At 36.0% G+C, this 14952-nt stretch overlaps 1 protein-coding gene across 1 annotated transcript in view; it reads left to right on the top strand.

The window, feature by feature from the left end:
* LOC126470675 (ATP-dependent helicase brm-like) overlaps nucleotides 1-14952 on the top strand; it is a 202922-nt gene that overhangs the window by 125332 nt on the left and 62638 nt on the right. The window contains exons 15-16 of the mRNA XM_050098670.1: nucleotides 4947-5113; nucleotides 5247-5435. Coding sequence (XP_049954627.1) covers nucleotides 4947-5113; nucleotides 5247-5435 — 356 coding nt within the window. The remainder of the gene's footprint in view (nucleotides 1-4946; nucleotides 5114-5246; nucleotides 5436-14952) is intronic.

Here is a 14952-nt window from a genome sequence, read left to right as displayed (position 1 = left end):
TCTGGGTTAAGTACTGGAAGGAAAATTTGAAACATTTAATGAATCAAAGCAGAAGTAAAGATGAGGAAGGAAACCATAGTAAATGCAATAATTAGTAAAACAAAGGAGACATTGACAGATAGAACAGAGAAGCTGCAACAACTGAATGTAAGAAACGTAACGTTCAAATTAAAATCAACACTATTTCACAGCAATAGAGGTCAGGTTTCAAAAACAAATAGTGTGTTCATGGGCATGTCAAGGAAAGGTAAGCACTTTGAAAAGATAAATAGTGTACCAAATGTAGTATACTACAGGCATTAATTCTTTCGGGAAACTTCAAGATGTTTAAATATTTACTGGGAAAAAAAGTACCCACCTGTAGCGATTTGTATAGGAATTCCTTGTTTGCCCAAAGTACATGGGTGAACAGATGAAGTCCTGAACAGTTTAGTATTGAACACTGAATATATTTTGTGGAACATGCAGTGCACTGTGAAGTTAACCTGTAAGAAGACTTTGTTTACCTTTGCTAATACTCATTTCTCTTCTTGCTTTCAAAATGATGTTCTTCTGTCAGTATTGTGTGGACACTTTAACATGGAAACTTTAGGTGGAAGCCATTTTGAACTATAGTTGCATAAGATACTGATAAAGGTTAGACCTGTAATGCTTCATTTATGCCACTGACAGTCTCATTAAGCAATTACAGTAACCATTATCAAATGCTTTGTGTACTTTGCCATGTATTGTTTGTTGTTTTTTCTGTCCTATTTTGAAATGAGTGAAGAGATACATAGTAGAATTTGAGTACGATTCCAAAAAAAAAAAAAAAAAAAAAAAAAAAAAAAAAAAAAAAAAAAAAAAGGCAGCGAACACTATTGCAATGTGTTTTGTTGAAGTACAAGATGTGGCTGTAGACTGCCAGCTTGCTGAGAGTGGGGCGGCACTTAATTCCTCACACTGCTTCTCTCCCCAAGGTGGTCCTAAGCCCTTCTTTGTTTACACTTGCTGCCCATTGCCATGTTAAAGTGTTCACAACAAATCAATATTGAAACTGAGTAGACAATATGCTAGTTGCATTATGTCAGTACTACCTTTAGGGTCACTCACTACATCATCCCTGCAGGAGAAATGTCAGTGTAAGGAAATATAAATGACTGGTATAACAGCATCAACTGGATTGAATGTTTGCCATTTGTCTGCCATTAATCTGGGAAGATTACCATACAGGGGGGTATTGTGGCAGATCCAAGACGAACACGAAAGATGACATTTTCCTTGATTTTTGTTTTCTTCAGTGCTACAGTTTTGCAGCAGCTCCAGAATTTTTGGATAAACCACTTAATTTCCATCCTTTCCGGTCTGTCACCGCAGCCATGTTCACAGCTCATGAGAGGTGCTATATTGCCATACTCCGTGCCCATACAGTGGAAAGCCAGTGAATGACCCTTGGGGCGCAGGTGGTGGCACACAGTGGAAAAGGAAAAGTGATAAACTCCTCTTGAAGTCTAGTTGTATATGACTAATTTTTCCAGAATCATTCATGGGTTTTGTGGGGAAGTTAATTTATTTCATAAAACAATAAAATTCTACTTTTGTATCAATCTCCGTGGTAATAATATTGTTAAAAAAGCAATGAATATAGAATAGCTGTGTAAGGTAAATGATAATCCCTTATGACTGTTACAGCCTTAAATGAATAAAATTGCTCCAAATAAAGTTTCTGCTGACATCAACTTGTGTTTTATAGTCACTGAATCTCCGTATTGAACATAAGAATTCAATATCTTTTACTTTTTAGTTCATTACTGATTCTGATGACCTCATATTCAATGGGATGTTAAACCCTAATCATCCTTCTTTCTTTTGGCACAAGTTCTTGAGCTTTACTAGTTAAAAACCACTTTTAAACTGAAGTCTTGTGATGAGCTTTGTGAGGAAGATTTGTTTCCACTCACTGCAGAAAAGATATCGTGCACATGCGTGTGATTTTGAATGGGTGATCAATATTACACGAAATGTTGTTATCCATATATATCTATGGAATTATTTTCAGTCAGGCATCAACAGAAAATAGAACTGAAAACATGTTAAACATTTTCTTTGACTTGTGGATGTCCTGAAAATGTTTCTGAAGTGGCCGGAAATATCATTTAGTGTGAATGGTTACCTTTCAAAATTTCTCTATGTTCAATGTGTGTTATAAATTTTGGAGCTCTAACAAATTTAGTGCCTCTCATAAAAATACCAAGAAACCAGTGCTTTGTCTGACTATAGCCAATACACCATCCACATCTACAGATATCTATTACAAATCCACATTGTCAGTGAGTAATGCATAAATGCAAGAATATCTGCTTCTGCTCTTGTGTCTTTCTTTGAAACTACTCCATTGACACAATTGAATGATTAGGCTTCTATCAGCTCTGTGGATATAAACTACCAAGTAAGCAATGCTAGAAGGGATGACACATTAATTCAAATCTAAGAAACTGCCATACAATTTTATGAAGGGTGTACAATTTTCTTTGTAATGTTATTAGACATTTCTTGAATTGTGCACTGTAAGAGTTTGACAGCTCATGTTTGATCTAGTGTAGATAAAGAACATGTTTTTCACAAATTTTCCCCTACTGTGATGATTCTGTGCTGTATCCTTGCAATCTGCTGAATTATTTCTATATTTTGGTGAATTGTAAAATGTGTCATTTTTGTTTATCATATTTTGAAGAAACAGCCTCGTTTTTCTCCGTTGACTTTGTGCTGGGATTGTAACCTCCCCCTCACTTATCGACCTTAATGACAATGAAAAATTAAACCGCGTGTACCAAATGGAAATTTGGGAAAAGCAATCGTCACCGAAGTCAATTTGTCGGTAAAGAGAGAGGAAAGGGTTACATCTAAATGAAAGGAAAAATGCAAATGAAACTGGCAGTAATTAATTTTGAAAAGGGGTAAAGTTAATAAAGAAAGTAAATGTGCGGCCGTTACGTTAACAATTAACTAGCGGTAATTAGATATTTGAGATTTGGGGGAAATTACGGTCGCCAGTCCTAAGGACAATTATTATAGTAACTGAAAAAAGAAAGGTTATTACACATACAGTTAGCACTAGAAGCATGGCAACTGAAGGTTGACACGTGTAGTGTGAAAACTGAAAGTTTGTCAGAAGTAATAAATTTTGCTACACTCTGACTTGATTTAGCAAAAGAATTAATAAAACCGGAAAATCGAAAGTTAATTTAGTGACTGAAGTTAATAGTGAGCTTTCTTTCTGAAGCACATCGAAATTCAGTAAAATACGGTTAGTCTTGGACTACCTCAACAATCATTTCAAAAGCTACTTGAATCTACGCAATTTAGAAATAAGAGATTTAACTTTGAACTTGAATTAAACGATTCTGAACAATTAACAATAGTAAAATTTAGTACGTACCAAGCTGAGCTGCAGTCACAGGTAACTAAAATACGGTAACAAAACTCACACTCTTAATTTGTGCTTGTGCAATCTAAATATTGTAGCCAGCTATGAATACCTTAACTGAACTTTGAAATTAAAGCAGTGAAATCGAATGATGCTGGCGTTTGAATTTCAACAACATTCGGGCTCATTTCGGAAAAGGAAGGGACCCTGCTTGGCAATGAAATTGGGACAATGAGCAACAAAGGTTCATGCTAAGTTGCTGTAATTTTGTGATGCAACAATTTTAAAAGTTTGAAAAGCTGAGGTCTACCATACAGTTCTAAAACTTCACGTGCTTCCAGTCTTCCTTGTTGGCTGATTGAAGGTTTGAAGCCGTCGATCGAGGAGGTGGCGACAGTCACTCATTGTCGGCCATCGCTGTTGCAGAAGCTGGATGTTGGCGCGCCTTCTTCTCGACACGGTCACCAGACAAAATGGGCTCTTGATGTGCGCCAGCTAATGCTTCCCATCAGCGACACCATATCAGAAACTATCATCGCAAGTCGAGCGCAATTACATGCTGCCAAACCCCGAAAGCGCGGCAACTCGCGGGAGCTTCACACCACACACCTGCTCCACTGCACCACCCCAGCCAGACTCCCTCTGCTCTGCCCGCGCTCCACGCGGCAGAGTTAACACTACCAAAGATCCTAAACACTTTGGTTCTCCACACGACCTATCGATGTAATGGTTCGATAGCATAGTTTCCCTAGGCCAGACCCAACGTAAAAATACAAATAATCTTTACACAACAAACCAATTATACATCGACATAAATGCATATATATACAAATAGTAAAACAATTACAATATACAAAGCACAGAAACGTCATATATTCAGGTAACAAAATAAGGAAAAAAAAATTATAGTACCATAGATGGAAATACGAGGATATGCATTTCCGGCGTTACAGCATTACCAATTAGTAAAATTCTTAGATGGAAAAAAATAAGGGAAAGGCAGCCATTCAAATATAGCAGACAATGCGTGTAGGCCAGTAACACAGAACAGAAAACAGCATTCACACTAGCTTTTGAGTACTTTTTCTAGCAGTAGTGCACACACACACACACACACACACACACACACACACACACACACACAACTTGTCAGGAGGTGTGTGTGTGTGTGTGTGTGTGTTTTATTACTAGACAAAGAGCAAGTGCTCGAAAGCTAATGTGAATGCTGTTTTATGTTGTGTGTTACTGTGCTCCATGCATTAATCTGCTGTGAGTGATCAGTTGCCTTTCCCTTATTTTATGTAATTAGTCTAATTCATAAGTGTAATAGTGAAAGAAGCTGTCATGTTTTAAGGAGTTGGTTTTGTGTAGTTGATATGTGACACTTCTTGGCACTCATTGCACATACATCGCTGTGATAAATGTTTCAATTTAGTTGATTTTCAAAATTTGATTCATGAATGAGTTATTTGTGCAAGACTACTTTATAACAGATACATTTTGTGGGTTTTATATATTGTAAGAAATACTTCTTTGACAGGTTGAATTAAATGAGGAAGAGACAATACTAATTATACGTCGTCTTCACAAAGTTCTACGCCCATTTTTGTTAAGACGACTGAAGAAAGAAGTGGAATCTCAGTTACCAGATAAAGTTGAATATATAGTTAAGTGTGACATGTCTGGACTTCAGCGTGTTTTGTACACGTAAGTAAAGTTCACAAAGTGTTTTTTTGTAGTGTAATGGATATATGCAATGAATGAGCTGTGAAAGTATATTTTCATATTATAGAAATTCATTTTTACTACATTTTTTAAAACTGTTTTATTTCTTGTTCAGTCACATGCAGAACAAGGGAGTGTTGTTGACAGATGGCTCAGAAAAAGGAAAGCAAGGTAAAGGTGGCACAAAAGCACTTATGAACACCATTATGCAACTTAGGAAATTATGTAATCATCCTTTCCTGTTTCAACACATTGAAAAGGCCTACTGCGATCATATTGGTTATCAAGGAAGTGTTATAGTAGGGTAAGTAGTTACAGATTTTGTGTCAATTGTAGATCATTGTGACATAGTTGGTCACTTGCAGTGGTCTATGTCACATGATAGAAAAAATCAATTTATGTTTCATTAACTGAATTTGTATTTAAATATTAAATTGATGTAGTACACAAGTTGAATCTGAACTTTGATAATATATCAAGAGTTTGCCCAAATATTTTTCCTGAATATTTTTATATCTACAACACTGATCCCTTTATGTTATTGTTATGCAATTTTTAGAGTCTTGTATCCTTTTAATTGTTGTTTTCAAAATATAAACCATTACAATGTCAGAAAAAGCTGTGAGAGTATTGAAATACTCTGTAGTATGCAAATTCCCTCATTTGTTGCTGAACAGTGTGTTGGGATTACAGAGATCAGGATTTTGAATAGCTGCTAGAGACACAATCATAAATTAATTTGTAATATTTTTCTTTATGTTGTAATACAACTGATCTGACATAGACAGAGGGCACAGTAAACTGAAACGTTTTATTGTTGTAAGGTATCTAAACAATTGGTCTACATTCCTGTATAACCCCACAAAATTTGGTGGTCAGGTGTGTGTTTACCTTTATTATTTATTTAGGTTATACGTAGTTATTATTTTAGTATCCGCATTAGAATGATGTCAATTTATTCCAGTTGTTGCTGTTTGATGTTTATCCATGATTTAACTATGACATTAAAATAACTTATATTTTAGCACTAAAGGTGATTTGTATGGAATAGATCTAGAAAAAACATGCGTAAATATGGGTTTTGTTGAGATTTTCCAGTGCTGTGATGAGGGCCATGAGCTAACACAATCGTCAGTTTTGTGAAAGGGAGATATATGGGTTGCTGGTGACTGTAGTAAAGTCCTATATCTATGCTTTGCCTGTTAATGCAACTAGGAGTATAGTAAAGAAGTAGGATGAAGAGTAAGGTTTACTGCTCTGGTGGTGACACAGTCTTAAGAGTGCAAACTCTTGAAAAATCCCAATGGAAAGTAGATGTAGATGTAATTTGGTCATGTCGTTTTCAAATGTCTCAGCATTGGTAGTAATTGATTGAAAGGCACCACAAAAAGCTTAAATTATGATGGTTGGATGGGAATTGTACCCACCTGGTACTGCCTTCACCAATGCATGAGCTTTCTTGGTCGAATTTGGCGGAGGTGGAGTGGGGGTGGGAAGTTGATAAACTATATGGGCTAATTGCAGGAAATATAAGGGGCACACAGTCACAATTAAGCCAAATTAGCTGTTTTTGCTGGAGTAAGAGGTATACATTGATACATTCTTTAGGTTATATCATTTTGATGTCAAGTCATCCTGGAAAAAATAAGTAGCCACATGTATAAAATAATTGAAACAGTGTGTGGATCACAATATGTAGCATATATCTGCAAGTTGTTTCTGATGAATACTTTTGACAAATCTACAGGTCCTCACAGGGAAACTTTCAGTTAATTACTAGAAGTTAATAGTTGCTATCGAGCTTCGTATCGGATAGTAACAGTTTGTAGAGATTTGAATGTAGTTCTTCAGAAAAAAAATCGAGAAATATTATTCAGCTTATACCCTTTGCATGTAGTAGTTTATTTTCCAATTCGTGTGTGGCATGTTAAGAAGAATCTTATTGATAGTGCTCACCCTTAAAAGAAATTTGTTGTCCTCACTATATGACTATGCAGGACACTAGTGAAAATAAACATTGTAGTACAATATTGTTCTGACATATATGTATAAAGATCAATGAGGCTTAGTAATGACACCAGGATTCAAGTTTTAGGAGTAAGATTCAATAAGTAGAGTGGAGAGAAATACTATTGTGAAATTCACTTTATTTCATAATAAATTTGAGTCAAAATTTAAAGATACCTTTCTGAAAACATTGTCCAGCAGTTACATAAAAAAGTAAAACCTGGACTACAAGATTGATTAATATATATTTTGAATGTGAAAAGGTAATTTGTATAGTTCCCGGAACAAGTAAAGATCTTGTCTTACTCCCAGTGTACAAAAATAATTAAAAGGTCAAGAAACAGATATATTTTAGAGTAATTATTAATGCTGATAATACAATATAAATTGTAAAAAATATTAAATGAGAGGTCAAGCAATCAGTGTATGAGTCAGTATCAGAATTAAACTGAATAACAATAATGAGATAGATAACTCACAGTTTGCTATTATATTTAATAATTACTTTCTAAAGGTAGTGGCAGAAGTAGGGCCATATAGTCCAGCTGAAGATGCAGTATATATAATGTCATTTGACAAAACATTAACATCTACCAGTGACTTAATATCTTTGGCTGGAATTAATAGAATTAGAAAAATTCATAAAAAAGGTAAACTCACATGGTGTTGATGGAATTTTGAATACTTTCAGCGTAATAAGTGATATCCACAATGACGTATATAATCAGTCACTAATGTGGCAAAATTTTTCAGACAGATTGATATGTGCCATTGTCAGACCTTGTTATAAGAAAGGGGAAAGGAAAAATATTAACAATCATTAATCAGTTTCTGTGCTGATGTACCTCTCAAAACTATTGTAGAAAGGAATGTGCTCAGAAGTAGTCCCTTCTCCAACATCTAATGAAGTTCTGCACAAAACTCTTTATTACCAACAGCAGGATCTAGCACTGAAGATTGATAAGACAATAAATTATGAACATCATTTGACTTCATACTTAATAGATTTGGACACTTCCACTTCATTAATGTATCTCCTCTTCCGCTAACAAATTGTCTTTTTCCACAACAAACTAATCCACATCTTCATCCTCATTTCTTCCTCATCAGAAACGTCGTTTACATTACCAGTGCTGACCACACACATCTTCATCTACCGTGCTTTTATCACTCATCTCATAGTCTTCTATCCCTTCACTTATAGTAAGTGAATATCTCAGTGGAAAGTCTGTCTTCTCATGTACTTCTGAATCTATTTTTTCTACAAAATTAATTTCATACAAATTTCCATTACACTAAAAAACTAAATTTTCCTGCAGAAAAAGCAATATTGAGATTCCATTTACACAATAACTCTACCTAAAATAACATTTATGCTCATGTCAGGTACCACCAAAAATTTACAATGTAATTGCTGTGCTGGTGCCAATGCAGCAGGTAGTAGTACTCCTAGCTTAATACTTTTGGACACCTTTTCAGTAGCACCTATAATTCTAAATCCTGAAATATGCATCTTCGTCTCGCCCCCCTTCCACTCTTTGTCTTTAACTGTCACTTGTGAAACTCCATTTAATTCACTCCCACTCTCCAGTTAAAATACCTTGAATTTTAGCCAAAATCACAGGCTGCCATATCTATCAGTTACTTACATCCATTCCTTCTTCATGTAGCAAATGTCATAAATCCTTCTCCTGTCACCCTGATTGCCAAACCTATTCTCAATTACAGGTAACTAACATAGAACATAATTCTCTTCCCTGTCTACTTCTCCTTCATTTTCTAATTTCTCCTCGTTATAACTTTTCTCATTAACATAATTTACTAAAATGAAATTTTCACTCTGCAGCGGAGCGTGCACTGATATGAAACTTCATGTCAGATTACAGAAGCTCTCATGCGCAGGAGAGCTTCTGTGAAGTTTGGAAGGTGGGAAATAAGTTACTGGAGGGATTGAAGCTGTGAGGAGGGGTCATGAATCGTGCTTAGATAGCTCAGATGGTAGAGCATTTACCCGCGAAAGGCTAAAGCCCCGAGTTTGAATCTGTCTGGCACGCAGTTTTAATCTGTCAAGAAGTTACAACACAATTTACTCTTTCTTTGCTCAATATAATCACTTCATAATCAGTAGCAAATTTGAATGCTTCATCCTCCTCATCTTCTTCATCACTACTTATTCATTCTGTATCTCTGCCACTGTTTGTACTACTAGTAGTGTTACTGTAAGTATCGTCAAATTATTTGCTAATCAGCTGTTTCCTATCTTCTCTGTTTGACCATATATCAGGACACTTGAGCTGTTTCAGTTTTCTTTGATGGCGTACGCTTTCTCATAGAATCCTGAAAACCCTTGTTATAATGTTCTTTATACTGAGCAGTTCAAAAAATTTTCTATCTCGTCAATTTGTTCTGTCATTAGTCCTTCTTTTGATGTTTTAGGATTGTCATTACTGGAAACATCTTTGCTTGGTACAAGACATGATTTAGGTGCCGTACTTATTTCCCTCTCTCTATTCACATCAGTATTGTTGAAACTTGGTACAGTAAAACCCCTTTTGAACGAATCTCTAGGAACCCAAATACTTTTTTCTTGAATGGCGGTTTTTGCCAGAGTACATAGAAAGAGTGACCCAGCATTATAACATTTAGGTTGATATAAGTGCTATTTGATTACAAAACCACCAGTATCCTACAAATGTAAATGCAGTAAACATATCATTATTACACTTTTCACAGAACACATCCTTTTTTTTTTAAATTATTGTTTGTTTTGTCCTTCCAGCATATTTTTGTGAAAGAAGTTGTCGCTGTAGCTGGCTGGTATAAGTTACAACTGAGTGATCTACATTACACGAGGGAAAGATGATCAGTTCCTTGCACAATTGCAGCAAACGGTGATGCAACACACTCCTTTTCATCTTCTTCTTCATCATTGTTACTGCAAGCTCTTACCTGCATTCCTTTATTAGCATTTCACGTACATCAGACTCAGGTGTGGAAGTCAAGATGTCCTCATCACGACAATATCCTGGAATATTGCATTTTTTAGAAATATCACTTTTGCTACTCCATTGTTCTACTTGAACAATGTCATCATCATCATCATCAACAGCAACTGATGTACCACACCTAGCCCTTGTGAAACTATGTAACACATTCTGCTGTGTTGAGAAATTCCAAGCAATAACAAACATATGCATAGCCTGTACTCTGCTGAGCCTCATTACTTCCTTCCTCTCAAAGAATGAAACTGACTTCTACTCAACTGCTACACTGTATTTGGCTTTAACAGAATGTATTCTGCGAAGGTCCAGAGACTGCAGATGACTTGTGCAGTTCCATGGGATATACAGAGGTTAGGTCAATAATAAGTACAGTTTTCCTTCCTGCTGCACTCTTCTTGGCATCCTAACACCTGAAAAGTTGTGAAGAGATATGATGTCTCGGGGGACTTAGAAGTACAAAGTAGTATTTTTATGTTTTGCAAACATCTGGGAATCAATAGCACAATAGCATTGTCTTGATTTCTTCACTTTTTTTACCTCCATGGGATTTTCTTCCCTTGACAGAATATGATTTTGCAGAGGTGAAAATGTATGAGGACTCATAACCCTGTATCAATTGTGGCAACGTAATGCTCTTCCAGTAGTTCACCTTTTCTGTGACCAGAGCCTCACTTTCTCCACTTACACTTTGAAACAACATGTGGTGGTGGTGGTGGTGGTGGTGGTGGTGGTGGTGGTGGTGATTTAAAAAACCACCCGTTTGATGCACTGAATGTTTCAGTGACAATCTTCAGAGTTATTTCATGAGACTTCTCTTGCAGTATGTTTCTACTTATAGGAATTCTTCCACTTCTTAGTCCTTGCAACTACTTCAGAAGAATATTATCCACATAATTGAATCCAAACATATGAGTGTTCTTCGTCTCTGTATCCACAGGAATTGTTAGCTTCGCTGTTTAAGAATACTTCATTAGTTTTGAAGGTGCCACACATGTAGATGTGCTAAATTGTATTCCTTCACCATGTTGTATGATTTATTTTACAAGTGTAATTGACATGACGGATGATCGTCAGCTTTTGCTGAACTGTAAGCTTTCTACATTTGCTGATCACAAAAGTAAAATCGATAACTTTGACACTTCAGTAAACAAACAATTACGCCTTTAGCCTTCGTACCTATAGACTCAGTGACTGTGATGTCAGATCATGTGACCTCCAAAGTCACATAGAAATCAATTTCTGATTCTTTCAATGCATGTGCTTGTAACGCCACAAGGGAAGTGACAGTTACTGCCTACGATCTAGGTATGTGTTGACTACTGAATCGATTGGCATTTACTGCATCACACGACAAAAAATATGACCTTTGTGAAATGAGGAACTCACTCAGACATGTTAGGAATTACATAAAAGTTGGATTTCAACTTGCAAAATGTTTCGTGTTTATTCCGTAAAAGTGACTTTTTCTTGAAACAGGGTTTGGTAAAAGCAAACGGAAATAACATTATTCTTACGGAGTTTTGCTGGGAGTGACAGAATTATTTGTTAAAAGTGGGATTTATTTAAAAGTGGGTTCATTAATTCAGGGTTTTACTGTACATGTTAATTTACAAATGGCTTGTCTCTATGTCTTGCCCAAATTCAAGCCCCATCTGGAGCAAATTTCAGTTTTCTGATTTTGAGTCTATAATTGCCATTCCCTATACTCCTATAATTCAAATTCCTCCTATCAGTTCTATTTCTGTTTGGATCATTTGCCTCCGAGTTATTCCTCGGACCTCCATTATTTGTTCCAGAACCTAGTCTACTCACTCTAACAACATAGTAATCACTCCTTGGTTGGTTCCCATATTCAAAATTTCTCACACTGTCTGCTACTATGGGTCTCACCCGTTCTACTTTTCACACATGGTTCAAAAAACCATTCCTCCAAAAATAAGTTTTTAAATTCTTCCAGTGAATTACAAGTGCCTACAACTTCAGCTGTGCTTTTACGAAACCCCTTATGAAATCAGTTTAGTCTTTATAACTCCAATTTTCAGCCAAATCATTAAAGCTGCTGGGAATTTTTTCGGGTTGTATGGCCGTGGTCCATAGAACTCTCCAATCCGTGACATTTCATCCAAGGCTACGCTGGACATCTTCAGAGGTGCTCCTGGTTGTGCTGGAGTCGGCAAGACTCAGCATAACCAGGAGCACCTCCGAAGATGTCCAGAGTAGCCTTGGACGAAACGTCAGGGATTGAAGAGTTCTATGGACCACGGCCATACAACCCGAAAAAATTCTCAGCACCTGAAACATCTGGTCATGAAAGCCTTCATTGTACAAATCATTAAACTCTCTAATAAAATCAAAAAGATGTACATTACCCTATGATTCATAATCATTAAACTTCCTACACCTGATAAAAGAAGCTGCTGTGTAGACACAATAATTTTTTTTTTTTAACCTTACTGTCTTAATAAGTTTCAACAAATTAAGGAATCTACATTTTCGTTGAAATCTTCCATTTTCTTTTCAATAGTAATTGGACACTTATTTTCTAGTTCTCTTCTTACTGTCCGTATTTTATTATCCAGATCTGTTTTGGTGTGTTCAGTTTAATTCTCAAGCTCATCCCTATTGTCAGAACCAAATTTCTTGAATGCTACCTGATAGTTCTGACAGGAATCAGCTACAGCTCCCATCCTCTTTTCACAACTTACACAATTTTGCATCTCTTATCTTCACATTTTTGTAACAGTCTTCATTTTTAATTTTTTTTCTTTTTTTTTTTTTTTTTTTACAAATTTTATGTTTTTGTTACAATTTTTAAATTCTTTTTTGATGTCACTATTACATTTGTCCATTTGTGCCCTTAAATTATCGACGTTACTGTTCTGTTTGCCCAGTTTTACACTTAGACTGTCCATTAATGACCCTGTAATTGACTTAATGTCATTGGTCCCAGACTTGTCTTTGCGTATCTTGCTTTTCTTCACGATTCCTGTTTTAACATTAACTTGTTTCACCAACTCTGCCCTGTCCGCTTCCTCATTCAGACTACAGTGGACAGTGGGCTAAGCCCATCACAATTCATCCATAATTTGGCTAGCAGTAGCATCACTACAAAAACTAGATTCCTCTAATTTTACTCCACTATCATCTTAAAGTTCACTTTTAACAGCTACTTTATGTTCCTTTACAGATTTTAGTTCCTCCTCTCTATCTTCAAACACACCATCGTTATATTCTCATTGTTTACTTCTTGTCCCAGTCAAACTCACTGTCATTTCTTTCCTTGTCACTCATTTCAGTTAATAGTTAATTACATTCACTGACAAAATGCTTTACCTTCAAATTGTTGCAGCGCCAGTAGCTGTTGCTGTCGAAGTTTGTTGCTGCTGCTGTCGAAGATTGTTGCTACTGCTTGTGCTGGCAAATCCCATGCTGCCTCATTCTTAATTCTGCACCAGGCTGTTTTGTTTATTGTTGGACTCCGCAGTTTTGTCTTCCCATTGGTGGAAGTTCTCTCTGTAATGGTGTCTGCTTCTTGCCATCTTTCATTCAGTGTAATTCACACTGTCCCAAAAATTGTCCATCCACTGACTTGTTTGCATTCAAAACACAGTTTTAGTTGCTTTGTACCATGCAAAAATATAGTTCATTTGTCAACAGTCTCTCCATCACTATAAATAAAGAGTTCACTACCCTTAACGGTTTGAGTTCTTTTTAATTGTTTCAGGATACAACAATCCTCATTCATGAATGTTCTAATTGTGCCATGGTGGGACAATTCCTCGCCTGATAGGGGGCCAGATGTAGTGTTAGCAGATGTAGTGTTACTAACCTAACGTTCATAATGTCTCCTTATTAGCACAAACTTCTGATCACCTCAAAGGTGAAGGTCTAAATAAGTGTAGGACAGAACCAAATCAATACCTACACCTACCTACCAATACTTCTGTGACAAAGTTTATTATTCTATGTTAGACGCAAAAAACTGTTCACATTTCCATGAGAAAGTCACAGCTCACAATTAACACTATCTTGTTGTAATTTATAAGAGAAAAATACGCTGTGGTTGTTCAGTTAAGTCACTCTATAATGAGAATATCACCATGTCCAACAATAACTTGCTCCAGTGACAGTGACATCACACAACCTCTTGTAAGTTACAGCACAGTTAACTTAAAATGTTCATTCATCTGATACAGAAACAACTCAAAAGTTATTAAACATTAATGTTACCCAGTTTTGTTGTTATTGGTGCACGTATTTTTGTGTACAGAATGTGCATGACAAAATCAGCAATGGAAACCGGTAATAGTCTGGAGCTTTAATGTTAATTATTGTGTATGATAATTAATTTCAGATCTTTCAAAGTACCTTACAGGAAAGTGTGACTCCCAGACTTACTGTTGTTGTGTGTCACCTTTCTCAAATATCCTGATTAGTTCATGGAGTTTTGCATTTTATGAACTGTAGTACTGACATCAATCAGTTACCAAATTATGAGTGCCCTAACAAAAATTAATTACATCCATGGAAACAGAACAATGAATTCAAGTGAAATGAAGTCTAAATCAGATACTGAGAGTTCCATGTGTTACGTGCAAATAGATATATTATTGAAAATAAGATAAAAATTAGCAAAAAAATGGTTATTTATGGGTGCAGAAAAACATAACAGATGGGAAGAATTCACCTTGTTTTTGTTGTTTCTCCATGCTACTCTATCCCATGCAAGCTCCTTCATCTCCCAGTACCTACTGCAACCTACATCCTTCTGAATCTGCTTAGTGTATTCATCGCTTGGTCTCCCTCTGCGAT

Source organism: Schistocerca serialis, chromosome 3, assembly GCF_023864345.2.
Source record: "Schistocerca serialis cubense isolate TAMUIC-IGC-003099 chromosome 3, iqSchSeri2.2, whole genome shotgun sequence".
In the NCBI taxonomy this organism is placed as follows: Eukaryota; Metazoa; Arthropoda; class Insecta; order Orthoptera; family Acrididae; genus Schistocerca; species Schistocerca serialis.
Note: the sequence above shows the minus strand (reverse complement) of the source record. Positions and strands in the feature narration are given on the sequence as shown.